General features: G+C 40.1%; 1 protein-coding gene across 1 annotated transcript; it reads right to left on the bottom strand.

Moving 5' to 3' along the window:
• Positions 1-92: 92 nt before the first annotated feature.
• On the bottom strand, positions 93-18741 carry RAB4A (RAB4A, member RAS oncogene family). Its single transcript, XM_048296437.1, has 8 exons — positions 18595-18741; positions 10500-10580; positions 9177-9291; positions 7957-8019; positions 6596-6750; positions 5591-5686; positions 3623-3783; positions 93-2318 (listed from the first exon to the last, which is right to left on the bottom strand). The coding sequence occupies exons 1-7, from the start codon at positions 18623-18625 to the stop codon at positions 3668-3670; spliced, it is 657 nt and encodes a 218-aa protein (XP_048152394.1). The 5' UTR covers positions 18626-18741; the 3' UTR covers positions 93-2318; positions 3623-3667.
• Between the last annotated feature and the right edge of the window lie 1480 nt (positions 18742-20221).

Raw genomic sequence — 20221 nt, 5'->3', positions numbered from 1 at the left:
AATTCTGTGTGAGTTGCCTAACAGTCACGTTATTGACTCCACGAACCAGACAAAGCTTGCATAAGTAAACAGGATTTGGTGTAAGACACCTAGAAAATCAAGGAAGAATCTTTATTTGGTGCTAGATACAAGCATTAAATGAAATAGTGTAGGCCAACAGACTCATTAAAAGGCAAGACACAGACTTTAATAAGACATTTAAATCTCTTAATGGGCTGAACAGCTAAAGCTCCACATCCAATGAAACCTCAGATATAGGTACCTGGTGGTACTTTATGTAAAACTTCCAGCCATCTTGCTTTGGTAAAGTAAGAATTTTACCCTAAAAACATACATAACCTATTTATCATTTACTGTTCAGGTGAGCTAGGTTTGGTTTGCTGTGTCAACTATAATGCTAAAGCTTGAAATCTACTCTAGGGCTGATATTGGCATGATGTTTATTTTTAGAAATAAAAGACCCTCAGAGGAGCTATAGTAAACAATAGAGTTTGCACTGCTGAGAGCTATTGCTTCCAACAGTATTTCTCTAAGGAGTTGCAATTTTAGAAAATTTATTTTTAGAATGTCAGCAAGATATGCAGCATAAAAGGCTGAGATACTACAAAACACGCACATTAACCAGGTTAATGTGTATACAGTAAGAGTATACATTAAAAAATGGTAAAAACATGTTCAAACTCATTATAATGACACTACTCTTTCCTTCCAGGGAGGAAGGGGACAGCTTTAAGACAGTTACTGAAAGAGTAAAACTGCTTACTGCTTTTTAAACCAGAGACACTTGACCAAAATGATCATAAGAACCAAGTATAAAAGAGGCCAGTCTTGTATGTAAAAGGGACAGAAAGAAGAAAAAAGCCAGTCTTGTATGTAAAAGGGACAGAAGAAAATCCCTGTGAAACCCCTGAAATTTCTATTTATAAGCAACAGTCCTCTGCTCCTTTTCAACTGCTACTGTAATAAAGGAAAGAGGTTTTCATCAACAGCCAACACCCCTTCCACCACTCTAACAGTGACAGGAGAGCAACCTTTAACTCTCCTTGTGCTGTGCCAGTGCTCAGCTTTTGCCAGCGTGCCAAGAAACCTGACTGGGTTGTGGAATGGTGTGTGGTGGAACAGACTACCCAGTACCTCATCTTTTCCCAGCATTCCAGAACTGGGTTGGGGTTTTGGAACCAACACCCTCCCCAGCTCTGGCAGACAACACATCCCAATTAATAACTAGCTATTTGGACTGGTGGAGGAGACAGCTCCATCCACCTTCCTAGTCCAGAGGACTTGCTTTTGGTAAGCATTTGCAGTTCTGAAAGCCAAACTGAACTGAATGAGGATTAAGACAGGTAAATTTCTTCAGAGTTCTCAGATGTTCTTGAAAATACAGTTATGCTGCTTCAAAAAACACTTCACCCTCTTACCAGGAAGAGAATACCATTGTGAATAATTGTTATCAGTTCTGTAACAAATCCAATCCTAAATACAACAGAGGAGTGATATAACATTGAAGTTTTTGGACCCAGCAGCCTTTTTAAACCTAAACCCAGGCTTTTCAAGTACAAAGCATGCTTAATTCCATTTAATTCAGAGACAACCTAAGGTGCATACTTTTCAGATAAGCATCCATTTGAACCAAAAATGTCAGGACAAAGGGAATAAACACAAGTCTCATTTCATGAAAGATGGTATAGCTCGGTGTAGCATTCTTGCTCTGCTCTTGTGCTTTAACTTGCCTTTTCCACCTTGACATATCAGGATACAGAAGTATGGGTCATAACCACACATTAAGAATTGATCCTGTCACCAGCTTGTTAGAATGTGGCAAACTGAGTAGGAAAAAATAAACCAACAACCTCCCACTGACAGGTGCCAGTGGTTTTATAATTCAGCCTGTAAATACAAACTATTGTGCAACAAACAAACGTGACAAAGCCTACCTTGTTTAAATTTGTTTATATGGTAAAAAAATAAAATATTAAACTGCTTATAGTGCAACATTCTAATAGCATACATAAGTATACCATGCTTTGTAAATTTACTATTACATTATTTACAGTACATTGCAATGCTTTAAACTAGAGGTGAAAGAACAAAAACAGGTAATGGAAAACATTTACATACAGGTCTGAATCTTAATATTGTCCACCAAACTACCAAGTTTGCTTTGCAGACTTGTGTGCTGTGCACATTCCTGCCCCCTACCACAGGACACCTTTCTGTCAGCAGTGGTCTGCTCTGCTTGTAGATAGTGGAAAGATGTTTTTAAAAACTGCATAGCCTTCAAGCTTTTCTCTTTCTTCAAACACCACTTGCAAGGAGAGCTGTAAAATACACAAGAACTCCATTAATTACCCATATCTGATCCATCTGAAAAGTAATCTCTTGAAATAAGATCAATAAATATTCATTTCTGTAGAGCCATACCAAAGCTGAACTAAATTAAAGCCCTTTTCTAGCAGTCTCTTAGTTGAAGAATGGCATTTTGTAGGAGGAAAGCAGTTCAAGAATTCCTATCCATTATTTAAAATTCTGAGCTTTAATTGGGAAATAAGCTCCCAGAACACAGGAAAAAATATGAGAATGTAGAATTATGTGCTGCCTTATTTAATGTTCTATAAAGCTTCTGCTGTCTGCACTGCTCAAGCTGATGAATGACTACAGCAGAAGTGATGCAGTAACTATGCCTGCAGTACTTATTTAATTTGATATCACTGTCCTTGTATTAGACAAATAAGGATTAATTACATCAGAATAATTAACTACACAGGGAGAAAGAACTGTGCTAAGAGCCACTGCATACTGCAAGGAGTTATGTAAAATGCAGTGAATACTGAGAGGTGTCTTAAGGACAACTGTTTATAAGAAAGACTAACCACAGAGCTGTTCTTAGGAGTTTATGTCACTTTTATGTCTCTTCCCCTACAGCTACTATAGGGAAAATTTTTTTCCTCACTTTCTCTGAAAAACATCTTTGGAAGACTTTAGAACACTGCACACATGCTTCCTAGGCTGCAACAGCCCCAGAAGAACTACTTTAGATGACAGCACTGCTTGAGCAGCAAATACTATTATTCTCTTGTTTACGTTTCTGCTAATAGCAGACAGAAATCAGAATAACTTCAGGTTGCTTTTAGGTAGGGGCAAAAAAGTCAGTGGAAGTTTGAAATGTAGTATTATCTTTAATTTTTGAGTCTCAGTGTTTAAGCCTCATATTTTCACTTTATAATAGCTTAGGACAAGATACTGTACCACACATTTTGTGAATGCTCATTTCTATTAATGTTTGTTCTCAATGCAACAGAACTGATTCACTTTCTCTACAGTGCATTAGGTAGCTATTAGGCCCATAATGCATTTCAGGAATTGAGAATTTTAAAATGTTTTCCACAGCATTACTCAGAGTAAGCTAAGATCTAGAAATACTTCAGTAAGAGCACTAGTCTTCCTTTAGTGACCAGATGAGAGAAATCAAACTATAAAAACCCAAATCCACCCTACTGTGCATTATTTCAATAGATTGTCTGTAACTTTACAGGCTAACTGTGGAAAAGCCAAGCACTCAATACAGCACATTTATGAAATATGCTAATTTGCCCACCACCCTGAAATTATTGTGTAACCTTACCTTCTGTATCTAAAGTAAGTATTTGGGATTTTGTATTTTGTTTCTCTAACACCCACATTCTTGAGCACTTTGTGCTTGTGCTCTACGTGGTGATCTCAGCTGTCTCAAGGCAGCATCTCCATACTGAATACCTGAGCCCATTCTTTCTGGATCCAATTCTCCTGATAAGAAACAAAATGGTCACAAGAACATAGATCATGTGCAAATAATATATTCCAAATTAACTGATAACATTAGATAAAAAATTGCATAACTACATTCTGATCTATTTATGGAGAGATTATCTCAATTCTGTCTACTTTTAGGCAATTTCAAACCTGAATCACTTTTTCCTCTAATTTAACCATGTGTCCTTGATCATGATGACAAAGCAATCTGTCTCAGAGTTAGGCTGCAAACAAGAAATGCATTTGCACTACTTTGAACAAAAGAAGAGTCTAAAATGTTTTCTGCAAACACAGTTAAAAACTTCCTTTCAGAGGCTCATAAGCAAAGAAAATAGTACTGTAGACATCAAACCAAACAAAAATGGATCAATCTGATAGAATTCCAAAAAGAACTGCCCCCAGGGAAAATGATCAACCTCCACAACTCCTGGTATCCATTTCTGCCTACTTCATACCCTGTGCCTTCAGAACTGTTCTTATGGCTGTATGGTGGTCTGGCCAAGATTAGAATTACTTGATCTACTTAATCTTAAAAAACCAACCAACCAGGAATCCCTCTGAATCACTTATTTGGGTTCACTGCACACATGAGCCCTTTGTTAAGTTAGCCAATGGCACCATGTTGAAGGGACAAGTGAAGAGCTCCAGAGCTGAGCTGTTATTCAGAAAAGACTTTGATTGAACTACAGGAACAGACCAGAAGGAACATCATTAATTTCAGCAACTACACATGCAGTGCTCTGCACCTGTGGTGGAACACAGAGAAGCACAGGTGTGGGCTGGGGACCGAGTGGGAAGATAGCAGCAATTGTCAGTACTGGGACACGTTGCCCAGAGGGGCTGTGGAATCTCTGTTCTAGCCCTTGGCAGCTTGCTCTCATTTTGAACCTGAAAGTGCTTTAAACAGCAGGTTGGACTAGAGATCTCCACAGGTTCCTTACAGTGTCCATTTTTGCATGATTCAACAGATATGTGCTGGCACAAAAAAACCCAGGAGCAGTTCACAGAAAACAAGACTTAATTCTGTGGTGGCAATGTCTCTTGAAAGCAGTCATGGAACTACAGTATCACGAGAAACTCTCCATACATTGTTTTTTCATTTGGGTTTTGGGTTAGTTTAGGTTCTTTTTGTTTATTTGTTTAAAATGAAAGCTGCTGTTTGGCATTGATTTGATGCGGTAATCAGAAAATTCCTATGAAAACATCATATTTTCATCGAAAAATTTGGCATTTGAAACATGTAATTAGAATCTGAGACAGACTTTTCAATATGGCCAGTACTTGAAACTTTGAAGATATCAAGCAGCTAGAAAAGAGGAAAACTGGAATGCAAATTAGCTGTAATGACATCTAACACACAGGAGCCTGTCTCCAACAGAAACCTGCCCACTTGTGTTGAGAAGCTTCTGGTGTATTTCTAGATCTGCAAAAGTAAAAATGATTTCAACTGAGAGGCAGGAAGGTCACTTCAGAGAAACAGTTGCTAGGAAACATCCCTGAAATTTTTAGTATTACTGTTCATACTCTCTCTCATACTGCATTTCCTGTTATATATGAGCAGCAGAATTAAAAGTTATGTCTGCCCTGATACTAGGTTTCTATTCAGGAGTACAAAACTGTCTAATGGCAGGCTTGGTATTTGTAGGGACGCAGCAACCCACAGAACACACAATTTACACGCAGACCTGACTGTTAAGGTATGCATCACCCACAATTCACACCACCACCCCTTTTTGGATACTTCCATGTGCACTTTTATTAGTTTTCACATTAAAAAAAAAAATTATAAAGCTTAATTTACCTGATTCAATTTTATTGAGTATTTTCCTTGCACACTGTACAAAGGCCTCTTCGACATTTTCCCCCGTTAGAGCACTTGTTTCCAAGAACATCAGCTCTGCATTTGACACCAAAAAAAAAAAATCCTCAAAACAAGTCTGGAATACCAGATATAGCAATTCAAAACATGAAAGATAGGAGCAATAAAAATATTTCTACAGACATCTACAGTCAAAATGCATGGTCCAGAAAAACTAACCTTTGATGGGAAAACCACAGAAAACATCCTCTAAAATTTACACATGGACCTTAGAATGCTGGAATCCAAAGATAATAACCCGGGCTGTGCACGCAAAACAGCGCTTGAAACCAAACTTCATACAGTTTCCCATTAATAGAGGTTATATTCAATACCAAAGTCAATAGCCAGACTTGGTAGAAAAGACTTTAATTGATTTACAAAGTCAAAACCAGATTTTGCTGATGGCAGGACTGCAGCACAGAAGCTCAGACCGAGACTGGCTTTAGCTGGCACAGAAACATGTCCTCAGACTGGAAATCCTGAATACTACAGACCAGGTAATAGTCCTCTGGATCCACACCCTGCACTGAACTCAGCTTTCCATGAGTAAAACTCATTGCTTCAAACTGCAGCACACCCCATACAACCTTGTCTATTATCTACAGAATCTTTAAGATGCTTAAAAATAGGAATTTATGTTCTTCATTTTCTCCTCAGCCCTTTGGAGGCAAGGCAATACCTGAAGTTGTAATACATCTCCTATGGAATATATCTCCACACAGAGGATACTCTTAAAGGAGTAGCTGCGACTGGAAGAATCACTGGTAATGAGACTTAAGTAGTACATGTAGTTTGCACTGCAGACACTGCCTCTCTGGGCCTCATGTACTGACAGAACCCCTTTCTGCAGACAAGGTACAAAGTACAGCTTAACTGCACAGAAATGTTAATGATTTGAAGTACTATGCATTTTTGAATGCTACGTGAAGGTTTTGTACTACTTACCGTTTTCCTGTGCAAACCGGGATGCTTCTAAAAAAGTGACCTCACGATCTGCATCAAGATCCTTTTTGTTTCCACACAGTATTATCACAATATTTTGACTTGCTAACATTCTTGCATCTGTCAACCAATTAGTAAGTGCATTGTAGGTTTCTCGGCTGTGTAGGAAAGAACATCCTTTATTAGGACACACTTATGTCTCCTGAACAGATCACCGAATTAAAACTCAGAAGGCAAATCGGTGTTTGTGGCAAACAACAAACTGCTGGTAGTCAGGCAAGGCACCTACACATCTCAGTGTGCCACTGATAAACTGGGAAGAGTATCAAATGCCTTCATGAAACTATTTAAAAGCTTGAGTTTTTAAAAATCAAAATTAAATCAATCACAAAATATAAACACACAATTATAAATCACCGTGTTAATGTGAAAAGCTAAAATTTTAAGCTCTAATCTAGTTTTAACCTTTTGTGCATGATATTTTGGGATAACAGAATGAGATATTGTTCCACTTGGAATTCAACTGATACTTAAATTACCAGTGGGACAGTTAGAATTTACAAGGCTTGTGTAGATGTGCATGCCTTAACTTTCACACCGCTGTCAGGACCTACACTGCAGGCAGTCACCCTGCACACACCATTTGTCATTGTAGCAGTGGTCAGAGAGAAAGCCTTCAAGCAGCAGGACTGACAGATGACTCCAGCTGACCTTAAGCACAGAACACAGATTTCAAAGCCTGCTGAGAGAATCCTTCACTCACAGGACAACAAGCAGCAATCTAGTGAACCACCATAAAGCAACACAAAACTCATCTGACAGGTATCAGTCAATGGTGGCAGGAAGAATGTGGACATGTGTAATGGTAAGGTGTTTTATTGGCTGCCCATAACATTAAAATATTAAAAGATGCAGAAATGAACAGAATTTTGGGCTACAGTTAAGGAATTTGTATGCAGAGCTAGATTCTCCAGAGGATGATCTTCTACCCCAGCACAATAATCAGCAATTTCCACAAGTAAGGGTGCAGTGCCTTGATTAAGGATGGCTGAAGTCCGCTCTTGTTTCTGTGGCAAGGCTTGCTGAGGGAGTGGCTGTGTGTAATCCACCATGGTTAGATCAGGAACTTGGGAGCCAATCTCCACAAATTTGTGTAACCCTTTAGGATTGTTCACATTTATGACATTCACATATCTCATGTAAGCAAGTTCCAAAACCTAAATACGCACTGATACAGAAGTACTTCTTATACTTCCTTTTCTTCCTGCCCAATCTCAATTAGAGCATTAGGTATTTGGAAAGGAATCATTGTGCATTGATGGAATCTGGCAGTCTACGAGCAAAAGAGCTGCTGGCTTTCTTACCTGGTTATATCATAGACAAGCAAGGCACCTGCAGCCCCTCTATAGTAACTCCTTGTTACAGACCTGAAACAGAATTACAAATATACATTTCTGTGGTGCCTTCGCTGTTTAAAATCTGGGTTAATACAACACAATCTGTATTATGAAACAGAATTCTCATTTACATATTTAAAACAAAACATGTTTTTAGATAATGTTATCAGCTGTGCAGCAGCAGACTAATTACAACTATGATTTTGATGAAGCACTTTCATTAAATATAGCTGCACAAGGATTCTCAAAGTCCATTATGACCCATGTGCTCCTGAAAGTACACAAATCATCATAATCCATGACCAGATACAGAACCTGAGGCTGATATCTGGCCAACACACTGAAGAGACCTCATTAATGAAGACTACATATCACAGCCCAGCTTTATCAAGCCAGAAGTATATCCAAAGGACTAGTCTAATAGAAGACACTTACCTGGATTGCTGTCCATTACTCAGACTTCTACCATCATACTCATCTTTGTTAACCAACCCCTCTCCCAAAACAAAGAAACCTCAGGCACACACTCCATCCTCCCAAAAACAGGAAAAAAACCCTGATGTCCTATGTGATGGTGAATGTACCCAGGAACACATTAGATTTTTACTGAGTTTGAGCTGTGCCTCAGATGCAGAACGCTGTTAAAATACAGCATTAAAAGTACTAAGTTCTAAGCTGACAAATTGATTGCTTTTTCTCTAAGAAACTTAAGATATCTCAGTCTTTCTAGAAATATATTTACCCCAATGAATTTGACTGATTTCTTTTCTTCTCTAATCAAACTGTATATAGAATTACACAGTGCAATTGTTTTCATGCAGATTTTGAACAGTTTACAACTTCCTGACGTTTACTTATTCCAACCAATAGAAGGTCTTCTAAACATAGAGTTGAGCACATACACTTAGTTAAAAAACAATTATGAGTTTGGCTGGTGAACAAAGCTTTTAGCCACCTATTCTACTCATATACCTTAACAGAAAATACCCAATGAAAGAAAGGGCAGAACTCAGATCCTGCAAGGCAGCATTGCTCTACTGTGGTCTGTCCAGCTTGGAAGGTTAACATGAAAGAGACAAACAATTCCACTGATGAAGAAGCTTTGCCTAGTAACAAGCAGAGATAAATAATATCCACCACTCACAGCAGCAATTTAGTAACACTTAATAAAAGGCTGAAAAGCATACCTGAACCTTTCTTGTCCTGCTGTATCCCATATCTGCAATTTTACATATTTACCACCAACATTTATGATCTTTGAACCGAATTCCACTCCTATAGTATGATTTGAGTCATCTTTGACTACGGAAAAAAAAGAAATAAAATCAGACTTATTTGAAGAATATTTAGAGTGAATAAACAGCTTTTACATAAAACTGTTTAGGTATTATCAAAACTCCTAAGTGTTCAAATTACAAACTACTTCCTGAACCATCAAATTTAGTGTCACTCATTAGCCTACTGCCACCACACAGAAATAAATGTTCTTACAATTTTTGACAGCTTAGACAATTCAAAATTACTACTAGAATGGCCTGCCTTAAATAATTTCCAGTTCACTTTAATAAGTGGCAAGATACTTTTTGTACATTTTTTTCCAACTGTGTTTTCTAATACCTTGATACCATTTAAAATTAAAATTCATGGAATGCAGAACAAAAAAAGACACTGTCTTGTCCATGAATATGCAAGAGCCAATTCTTATTCAATGCACAAAGTTAAGATCCTTGCCCTATGTATGTTGTTGATATCACAGAATCCCAGCAATTTACAGCTGCCCTTACTTGAAGCAAGGGCTTGTTTCGAGTTCACTCAGAATCAAGCCATGTCCCTTAGTGCTTTACACATCAGTATCCTTAAGTATTCCTCAAGAGATAAGGTGACTGTTTGGTGACTGTTTGGTTACTGTTTGGCTGAGAAAGGTAACAGTCACCTTAGATTCACAAAGGTTTCTAAATGCATATTTGTTGGACTGTATTAAATGTACAGCCCAACAGAGATTTTTCTTTTATGTTATCTGCTCATTTCTGAATAACATTCACAATGAAATCTCTACCAGTATTTATCATAGACCACAGTCCTTAACAAAGAAAATGTGGTTACTATTTACTTAAAAAGATACTACAGGCTTTCTAAATTGACTCAAGCAATTCAACTTTTCTTTCATCAATTTTTCTAAATATCCAAGTCTCTGCTGTATATCTAGGGAAGCTTGTAGCTGCAAATTATAACTCCCACAAAAAGTAAGCCTATTTTCACCAACATCCTGTTATATTTATTTGAGAAGAATACAGAATAATGCTTCATATTAGGCTTTAGATTAAAGACAAACAGTGAGCAATAGGGATTTACAGCATGGTTCTGAACATAATTCTTTACTAAAATTCTCACCTATACAAATAAGAGAATTAGGGGAGCTTCCATACCAATAATAGGCACTCATGTAGGCAGAGCCTTTACCTGTGGTACAAAGCAATGAAGAACTCTGACTGTCCTTCACATGTACTTACATTTCTTTTCAATAAATTGGTGTAGCAAACAGGATTTTCCAGTTCCAGCATTTCCTATGACCAAGAACTTAAACAGGAAATCTGAAGATTGAAAGAAAAAGAAAAAAGAAGAAATTGCTAAATTTTAGTATGGACTCACATTTTTATTACAAGACCAAGTTCACAAGCCAACTATTCTCTTGTAGCTGTTACTTCGAAGGGAAGGGAATAGATGACAAAATTAGCAAAATAGCAATAAATCTGAAGAATAATCCAGTGTCCGCAACAGCGATGTCAGACAGCAAGAGGTAAGAATTGTTGTTTATGGAGATGCAAGGAAGACAAAATAAGGTGAAAATGGCTGAATCTGAATTCAGTTAAAATAGGCTGAATCACATGTAAATAGTTGGCTTGTATTCCAGCAACCTGTTTCAAAAGTACATAAGCTATTAACTATAGTCAACACAAATAGATTATCATGTCATTTCTTAAAATCGATACTTTTGGGGAGGGGTTGTTGGTTTGTTTTGGGGGGGGGGGGAGGGGGGGTGCTTGTTTGTGGTTTTTTTGGATTTTAATTTTTGTAGGTTTAAAATTTACATTAATTTGAACTTCTCTATTAACAGTTTAATACTCATACTTTGTTTTAATCTTTGTACAGCTGGGACAACTACAGTATTTCTCGACAATATTTAGAGGGAAGAAGTAATTTCTATTGTGGGATGCCTAGTTTCACATTTCCTCCGCATGTTAAATTAATATACATTTATTTCTGTTACCTATTTATGAGCCATTTGTATCAATGTTCATTGGTAATACACATATTTAAGGTTTATGGCCCATTTCTATTGTTTTAACAGTTACATATAATGCTTTAATTCTACCACCACAAATCTGCTTTCAGTTTTGTTAAAGACTGAAGAAAGCTTTCCTGTCTTACTAATCTCAAAAATTATAAACTGATTAGAAAGCTTACAACTGCTTCCTCCAATACACTGCCACCAAGGCAACATTTGCAGCTCATGCAAGATTCCCTATTTATGTTTCTACCAGCAGCAGATTTTTTACTCTTTATTGCACAGTTTCTCTAATAAACACAGCAGGTCTCCAGAAGACATCTGGTAAGCATGGAAGGAAAATGATTAAGTTTGCAATATCAACAAAACCAAAACCATTAATTTTGTTAAGAGTGTTGAAAGCTGTCAAATGGGCTACATGGGTATTGGCCCAGGGGATGGCAGAATAAAAAGAAACCTACATTATGCCAAGTAAGTCAAAGAACTGATAAAATCCTCTATCAGGACCTCATTGGAGTATTTAGTTTTAAAAATCAAATTTAAGACGCACACAAATCTATGTGTCCATTCCATTTCATGAAGGAGTTATTTGTTATGGTATATCATAAACACTCCCTAGCAAGGCCAAAAGGAACAAACAAGTTTCTCAAATGCTAAGATTCCCACTGTTAAAAAGACAGTAGTAAAACACAGAGCTATGAGTCCTGGAAATGTCTACTGTTCTTTGTCTTCACCTGTCTTCTGGATTTTATTAATATTTAAAATGAGCTAATGTTTTACTAAGTATTTTTGCTTTTTTATATTTTGCCCTTGCATGATTTTCTTGTTTCAAATGCTGGAACAGGCTTGGAATAGATTCTGAATTCTACCCTTCTCAGAAGATGGCTGTTTCCTGCTTACAAATATGACCATTTACATGCTCAAGACTTTCTGTTTCAAAATCCTCTTGTTCTTCACGCCCCCACCCAGCTGCTCATGCTTTCTGGATTAAAGAAAAATAATTACAAAAAGGATTTTCCTCCAGGTTATGAAAATTTTGTGTTATCTCCTCTAAGGAAGAGCCCTTCATGTCACCTCAACTGCAAAACACGCTGAAGCTGAGAACCCTTCATTCTATCAAGTCTTCACTGTTAGTATGAAATGTAGATATCATAAATAGCGCAAAGTGTCAGGTTAAGAAAAAATTCATCTCAAAGAAAGTTGAGTTTCAATTTTTATGGATCAAGTATCACTGGCTAGCTGCCTTTGACACCATTTTGTATACTTACACTACTGTCTGTCTGTGTGTGTGTGTAATCTCACTGGTTTTACCACTTTCAGAGTACCTCAAAATGCAGGATATTCTGAGACACAGACACAATCAAAATAATCTGTTTCTGATGCTGCCATTTTCCCACACATAAATCTGAAACCCAGTTAAAACTGGTTCTACCTCTTATCTGGTGAATGCTGTTTGTCAGATTTTCTCCTTAAAAACAACTATAAAATTCAAGTTTACCTTCCTTTTTTGTCCATGGAAGACTCGTTTTATTGACAGCAGTACAACAGCTACTGCAAACCTAAACCAGGGAAACACTAAAACCAAAACTCTATTTCCCCACTAACTTGCACTGTAACTGCAAGCACTGGTTGTCAAATGTGGCTCACGAAGGCGTACTTGTGCAACCCACAAACCCACACTGAGCAGCAAATTCAACACACTGCTCCTTTCTGCACAGACAGGCTGCAGGCCACTGAGGCCTTGGGACAACCATGTCACTGGCAGGGACTGATCCGGAAGAGCATCAGAACAGCAGTGTATTTTTCCCTGAGGTGTTTTAAGTTGAGGTGCTTTATATTTTGCTCTGAAAGCAACAGTGCTATTTGGGGATTTTATATTCATGTCTTTAAATGGATAATGTATTCTAGCAGCGATTCATAACAGACTCCCAATTCCTATTGAGATTCAGTTGTGCCAGACAAATTTAAAAGGGAATCTTTCCTATGAATTAGCCACTTAATTGCCAGTTCAATGCCTGCTTACTTAGCAGGAAAAAAAAAAATCCCTCTCACAAAAATAGCAAATGGGCCTTTTAAGATGAAACTTGAAATAGTTACAATTAACTTTTTCTCGGTATGAAACAAAGAGAAATGTGTTTTATTCCACCAAACTAAGAGAAATGTCTTTTAGTCCATTTCATAAAATGAAAATGTCAGAATCTTCTAACAAAAAAAGCCAAAACCTTTCTGCACCAAAGGCAGCAATGTTTCCAGACACACGTAGTCTCAGAGTAAAAGACACTGTTACATTCACAAATATAACTATGTTTCTAAAATTTTAAACTCAAATTTTATGTAAATTGTTCAAACTAGCAAAAAGCTTTCAGACTTAAGTTACCAGTTTATCCACAAGCACTGGATAACATGGTTCAGGAAATACGGAATACTCTGCACATTTAATCAACTGCAAGGAAGGACAAGAAAAATGCTTTGCCAATACCAAAAGTTAAAAATACCAAGATTTAACAAACTTTTAAGTTCACGGCCTAGCATATTAATGAATAAGGTAATATCAGATAAGAACAAGGAGAACATTTTTCATCTTGTTTTTCTGCAACTTCTTTCTTATAATGTCATTCTGTATGATAACTGGTACCACATCAACTACATTTTTATTACTTATTTTAGCACGCAGTTTAGGATATGAAATTTATATGAAATCCCTTTAAGCCATACAGATGTATGTAAGATTCAGCACAGTTCGGAAGCACAGAAACCAAATGAGATTGGGCAGATGGCTTCTTTTAGACCATCACTGTGGACTCAAACTTTATATAATCATTCTTTGCAACTCCAGCAAATGCAACTCACATTCTAGTGTTTGCACTACTACTTAATTGCTTTAGTTTTTCTTTTTTAACTTCCCAGAGGAGTTAATTCACTTCATTTCATAGCTTTTTTTTATCTCCTCTTTTCTTTCCAATTGACCAAGCAGCTCAGAGCTCCAGCATTCCAGTCAGCGGCCAAGGCTGTCACCCTAGAGAACCTTTTCTTTTGAATCCTGTTGTTCCTCCTTCATAGAAAAGCTGAAAAGCTGAAAAGCATCATCATTCAGATGTTACAAATGCTTGCTGCCATGCTGGGTGCTGAAAAGGTCTAGAAAAGTTAAAGCACTTCGCCTTTAAATAAGATCGTCTTTATACAGAAGATATTTAGGATGAAAACCGAACTCTGTGCTAAAGGGAAAAAGGGTTACAGGATATGCACTACAGAAATCATAAGGAGATGAAACATAGCATAGCATGGCTGTTTAAGTTAATAAGGGAATATAAAGAATCAGCTTACTCCCCTCTGAGAGCTACATGCATCACCTGATCCCAACCTGGGGAGGGGGTGCAGGAAATAAAACTTATTTTCTAGCACAGGCGTTTTTGTGCTAGAGTGAATTGTGGCTTCACTCTAAAGATGCACCAGCAGCACAAGCTGTTAAATGACATGAATTACATCACGTCTTTTGTGTTTGTTTTTTTCTTTTGGGGGTGGTGGTGCAGTGTGAGCTGAGGGGAAAGGAGAAGAGAGACAATTGTGGGCTTTGACTCAAGCACCAGTAAAAACAGATGGTTGATGTGGCAACCACCCCCAGACATCCAACCTCCTCCTTTGACTGAAGCCTGCTCCAGTAGAAGGAACAGTCAAACAGCTTCTGAGATGCTGTAGCTTAGTCTTTAAAATGCAATGAGAATTAAATTGTTTCCCTTACACTGCTAACACGGTAGTGTAGGGGGGAGACCAAATTATATCCCCAATCTCAGTTTGATCTCCTTCCAACTCCTTGTAATAGAGTAGAATTTATATTCACTAACGCTGACCCTTAGGAAAGTCTTTCATTCATGCCATAGGGCAGGAGGAAAGAGTGCTCTGAAGCATTCCTACTGGCATTTGCTGCCTTTAAAAGAAAGGAGGAGCTATTCCCACTGCTTACTCCTTTCTCTAGCAGGAGGTTAACAAGACAAACAGGTAGAACAGATAACCTGGGTCTATTCCAATCTGCATAAAGAATGCTTCAAAGAGGGAAGATCTGCTTCCTTACAAGCTAAAGAGCTATGCTCTCTAAGAAATAAAATCAGATTTGAAACAAACTGAAGACCAGGGTGATAAATGCAAATACCATCAGGTAAATGGTGGGGAATGGGATGGCAAGAAAAGGATGAGTCAAATTGTCCAGATCAAAAAGAATTCTTTTCAAATGGATGGAAAGACTATACATTCTCTGACAATGATAGAGATTGGTAAGCTTATGTGACCAGATTGGGAGCAGTAGATGCTGGTAGAGAAAACACAAGGAACTAAGGAGTGAAAAGATTTGACTTGAATCTTACACATTGCATTTATTCAATGCTCAATTGAATAAATTCTCAATTCAATACAACTTCCATCCTTCTACTATTTAAAATCCAATGGTTGCTTTGCATTTACTTATTAAATATAAGATACTTTTATGTCAGGCTGTATTTAACCCAAAAACATGTATATTTTGAACTGGGAAGCAGGCTAAAACATGCATGTGTTGTTATATGGCAATTATCTACAGAAAGGCCATTGCATCTCACAAAACTTGAGTTAAAAAGAGTTTTCCTGTGAATAAGAGATTTGTTTCCAATGTCACATGTTAAACTTTTTAAAGAATGACTCTTTTCTCCCACAAGCAGCAGGAAAATATTCTTTCTAAACCCAGTCTCAAAATTAATGGAGTTATCTTGTATTCATGTTTGGTTTGGTTTTGGCACTTTGTACGGGAAATAAATTGAACACGTAAGAATTGAACAGATATTGAATTGAACACATAAATAATTGAACAGATAAGAAAGCTAAGAACAGAAGATACATAACCAATGTAATAGATCTACAGGAATGAAAATATGAATTGTAAGGAAAATTTAGTGCCAAGACCAAGAAGCTGCAGAACTTTGTTTGAAAAGAGGAAAGAGACAAGAATCTCAGTAATGGATGGAAAGAGTGAAAAGTGAGTGAACAGAAAACCTTCAGAGAAGATAGAATTTGACATGGAGGAAGAAACTAAGGGAGAAAAAAACCAGGAGGAGACATGAAATTAACAGTGGGGGCCAGAGGAAAGGCTGTTTATTCCCTATGGATTGAGAAAAATATTGAAAAAAATAACCCCCCTTTCAAACGAAAGAAGTTGAAACCTCACAGCAAAATCAAAGTCATATAAAAGTCAGGCAGCAAAATGACATTGGAAAGAAAAACACCAACCCAACCACCAACCAGTTTCCTGAGCCCACCTGTATGGGATGAAAAGCTTGAGGTTACATAATTAGAATGGGTCATAATTCAGGCGACAAGAAAAATCTAATTCATGACTAAGCATTTACAAGCCATAGGGATTCCAGGAGGGGGATACAGTGACCACTAATCTCAGTCAGCAGGGAGAAACTGACCTAATACTTCTCCCATCCTTCATGGTCATTATTACAGCTGGTCAGAAACAAACCACTCATTGTTAGGACAGTGAGCACATTAAATCCAGAGAGTTCATCAAGCACAGAAGATCTGTAATTTAATCACATTGTACTGTTAACTTTGATATGTCAATGGGGCTGCTACATATGTGGACAGGACACTGCAAAATTAGATACTGACTACTGTTGTAGTCAGAGATTGTAGAGCCCATTAGTTAAATTTTATGCTATAACTTAGCTTTTGTTCTTCTGGGTACTCTAGAACTTGAAACTCTCAAGCATTCTAACATGGAATTTTTTGTAGCTTGTGTGTGCATAGGACAGACACAGAAATTCCGAAGGGTAATATATCAAACAAGAATTAAACTAATAAAAGGAACAACCCACAACTACAAGGCTTCCATTTCAAGGGCTTGTTTTCTAGGATAAGTATCAACAGCTCCAGTGGGCTTACTTTCCCTATTCTGCATCACTGGAACAATGCAAAAAATGTTTCAATGTTCTCGTTTAAGATACCAATCATCTATTTGGCTTATCTAGTATTACAGCATCAAAAGAGGAGCACCACTGAAATTCTGTCATCTCTGGCTTTCTACCAGGTCTCTTGCTCAGAGAGCATCATAAGCATAGCCAAAGTGATCCCAGTTCTAGGTCACAAGAGTTCAGAGCATGAAGAACTTTTCAAACTCAAATCTAGATGGACAAAGCACACCCGTCTGATTTCTACATGTAAGTCTTACATGTTTCTAGAAAGTATGGACAAAAGAAGCAGGGTCTTAGTATCCTCATGTTGGCACTTCAAGGGCTGCCCCACACTCTTGCCTTGTTTTGCCCCTTAGTTCGGAGCATTTGCTGTACACCGAAGCACTGACCAGTAGGACAGAACATCAAGCACTGATGCCTACAGTATTGAAAATAGAGTGCCTTACACAGTAGAAACAATCAGGTCACTAGGCCTACTCCTGATGGACATCCCAGCCCCCAAACGGTTTCCAGAGTTGTTGTGTCCAATTTTGCTTTAATTATTCAGTATTCAATTCTGATCTTACTCTCATGGACTATGAATACGAACCTATTACCTGGATTTAGAATATGTTTACATGTATAACAGCATTTTTATACTGGAAAATATTACAGAACTGTTTGGCATGGAAAGGGTAGAAAAGAAATCTATTCAAGCAGAATTTCAAGTACAATTATAAAGAAAAGAAATTAAAACGATTCAGTTGCTACTCATCTCCTCCACCTAGCCAGCAATACCAGCTCTGCTTACCTCTTTGACTCCTCACTTCTCTTTGATGCTCCCAGCGAGGCACTGACACACCCTGTCAGTGCCTGCACTCCGACTTACCCCACCGCATGTTTTCCTACCAGTAGTAGTCAGACATCCATGCCAAGACAGGGACATACGAACATACCCACTGATCTTTTCACCCCCAACTCACTCTCAAAGTCAACTCTTTTTGACGCCGCACGTCTAAGACAACAGGACCGAAACCTTAACCTGACCCGCAGAAGCGCACGCCATCTCCAGGTAAAGGAACGGGCGGCTTCTCCCAGAGGACATGCACTGCAAGTTTCCTTCTGGACGCCCCGGACCACAACAAGCAGTGCCCAAGTCGGCGCCTGCTCACCCTGAAGGATAACTCGGAAGGCTCCTGCCGGGCCGGCCGGGCAGCCACGGGCGGGGCAGGAGCTGCGGGGCTCAGGGCAGCGCCGGGCAGAGGGACCCGCCCGAGCCCGGGGAGCCCTCACGTCACACCGGCTCCTTCCCCGCTCCTCACGGGGCACTGCCCGGGCCCGCTCCCCCGGAGGGGAGGGGGGAGAGGGGGATCCTCTCACCCCGCCCCCGGATCCTACCGTAGGTCTCGGACATGGCACTCTGCGACATCCCGGGAGGGGTGACCCCCGCCGCCGCTGCTCGCTGCCTGCCCCGCCCGGGGTCGGCGCTGACAGCGGAGGGAACCGAACAGGCCCCGCCGCCCGGGCCCGGCTCAGCCCCGCCCCGCCCAGCCCCGCGCAGGCGCGCCCGGGCCCCGCGCGAGCCCCAACTCCCCGCGCAGGCGCGGCCGCTCGCGCCCCGCGGCCCCGCCCCCCAGGCGGCCCCGCCCCCAAACAAGGAGCACGTGCGCCGGGAAGCTCCCGCCGCTGCAATACGCGGCCCGCCGCTGGAATACGCGGGCAGCCGCTGCAGTACGCGGCCCGCCGCTGGAATACGCGGGCAGCCGCTGCAATACGCGGCCCGCCGCTGGAATACGCGGGCAGCCGCTGCAGTACGCGGCCCGCCGCTGGAATACGCGGCCCGCCGCTGGAATACGCGGGCAGCCGCTGCAGTACGCGGCCCGCCGCTGGAATACGCGGGCAGCCGCTGGAATGCGCGGCCCGCCGCTGGAATGCGCGGGCAGCCGCTGGAATGCGCGGCCCGCCGCTGGAATGCGCGGGCAGCCGCTGGAATACGCGGCCCGCCGCTGCAATGCGCGGCCCGCCGCTGGAACGCGCGGGCAGCCGCTGGAGTACGCGGGCAGCCGCTGGAGTACGCGGCCCGGGCGCGGTGCTGTCGGCCCGAGCGCCGGCTCCTTACCCGGGGCGCTGTTCCCGCCGTTCTCTGCGTTTTATTCCCGTCTGCACCAGGCAGGGAGCCGGGCGGTGCCCCACCAAAGGCTGGCTCCCCGGTCAGCAAAACGTTACGCTATTCATGCATTGTAATGGAGAAAAGTCAGCATTCCTTCGTTACAAATTACATACCTTTCCCATTAATTAGTACTCAAACCCCTGTTTGCTCGTCATTCCTCTCCTTTTCATGGTAATTATTCCACAGGCTAAGTTCTGCTCTCCTTTCGAGCCTGGGGTCCGTTTTGAGTAAGTGGTCATTGAGTCTGTGGTAGTGATCACCCACTGCCGGAATTACCTTTCCCCCAGGTACTGCTCAGTCCTGCTGACTTCACTCCTGGTGGCTGTCATCCAGACAGCCCATTCATCCTGGGATTGTCTTCCCTTTTCCTTAAAAGATTAGCCTAGAGCATACAATGCTCACAATGGAATTGCTTAATCATAACTGTACAGCTATAGCTACTGATAACAACTAAAAGAAGTTGCAAAGTTTGATTCTAATCTTCAGGGGCCCGATGACAACAGTGCCTCTATAATTCTTTATTGGTTGTCTTAACTCCCCTGCCAACCCTAGTTAGTCTGGGAGCAAAGGGCAATACAGCTCCCACCACAACAGCCTCTCCATCTACTCCGTTCCTAAATGATACTTCCTGTGTGTCCTCCACATTCTCCTTTCTTCCAGTTCTTAAAAAAAAATTCCTCTTATGTCCTCTTCTGCTATTTCTGGCTTTTTAAATCTCATTGCTCATAGCTTCCCATCCTTTCCACTTCTCCTTCATCTCCCAAGCTGTAGGAAAAACTGCCTCTGCCTGTCCCAGCCACCTACTTGCCAAGTCCTTTGCTGGTCAGAGGTCAGCTTTGAAGTTCCCATCTCTAA

Source organism: Corvus hawaiiensis, chromosome 3, assembly GCF_020740725.1.
Source record: "Corvus hawaiiensis isolate bCorHaw1 chromosome 3, bCorHaw1.pri.cur, whole genome shotgun sequence".
NCBI lineage: Eukaryota > Metazoa > Chordata > Aves > Passeriformes > Corvidae > Corvus > Corvus hawaiiensis.
Note: the sequence above shows the minus strand (reverse complement) of the source record. Positions and strands in the feature narration are given on the sequence as shown.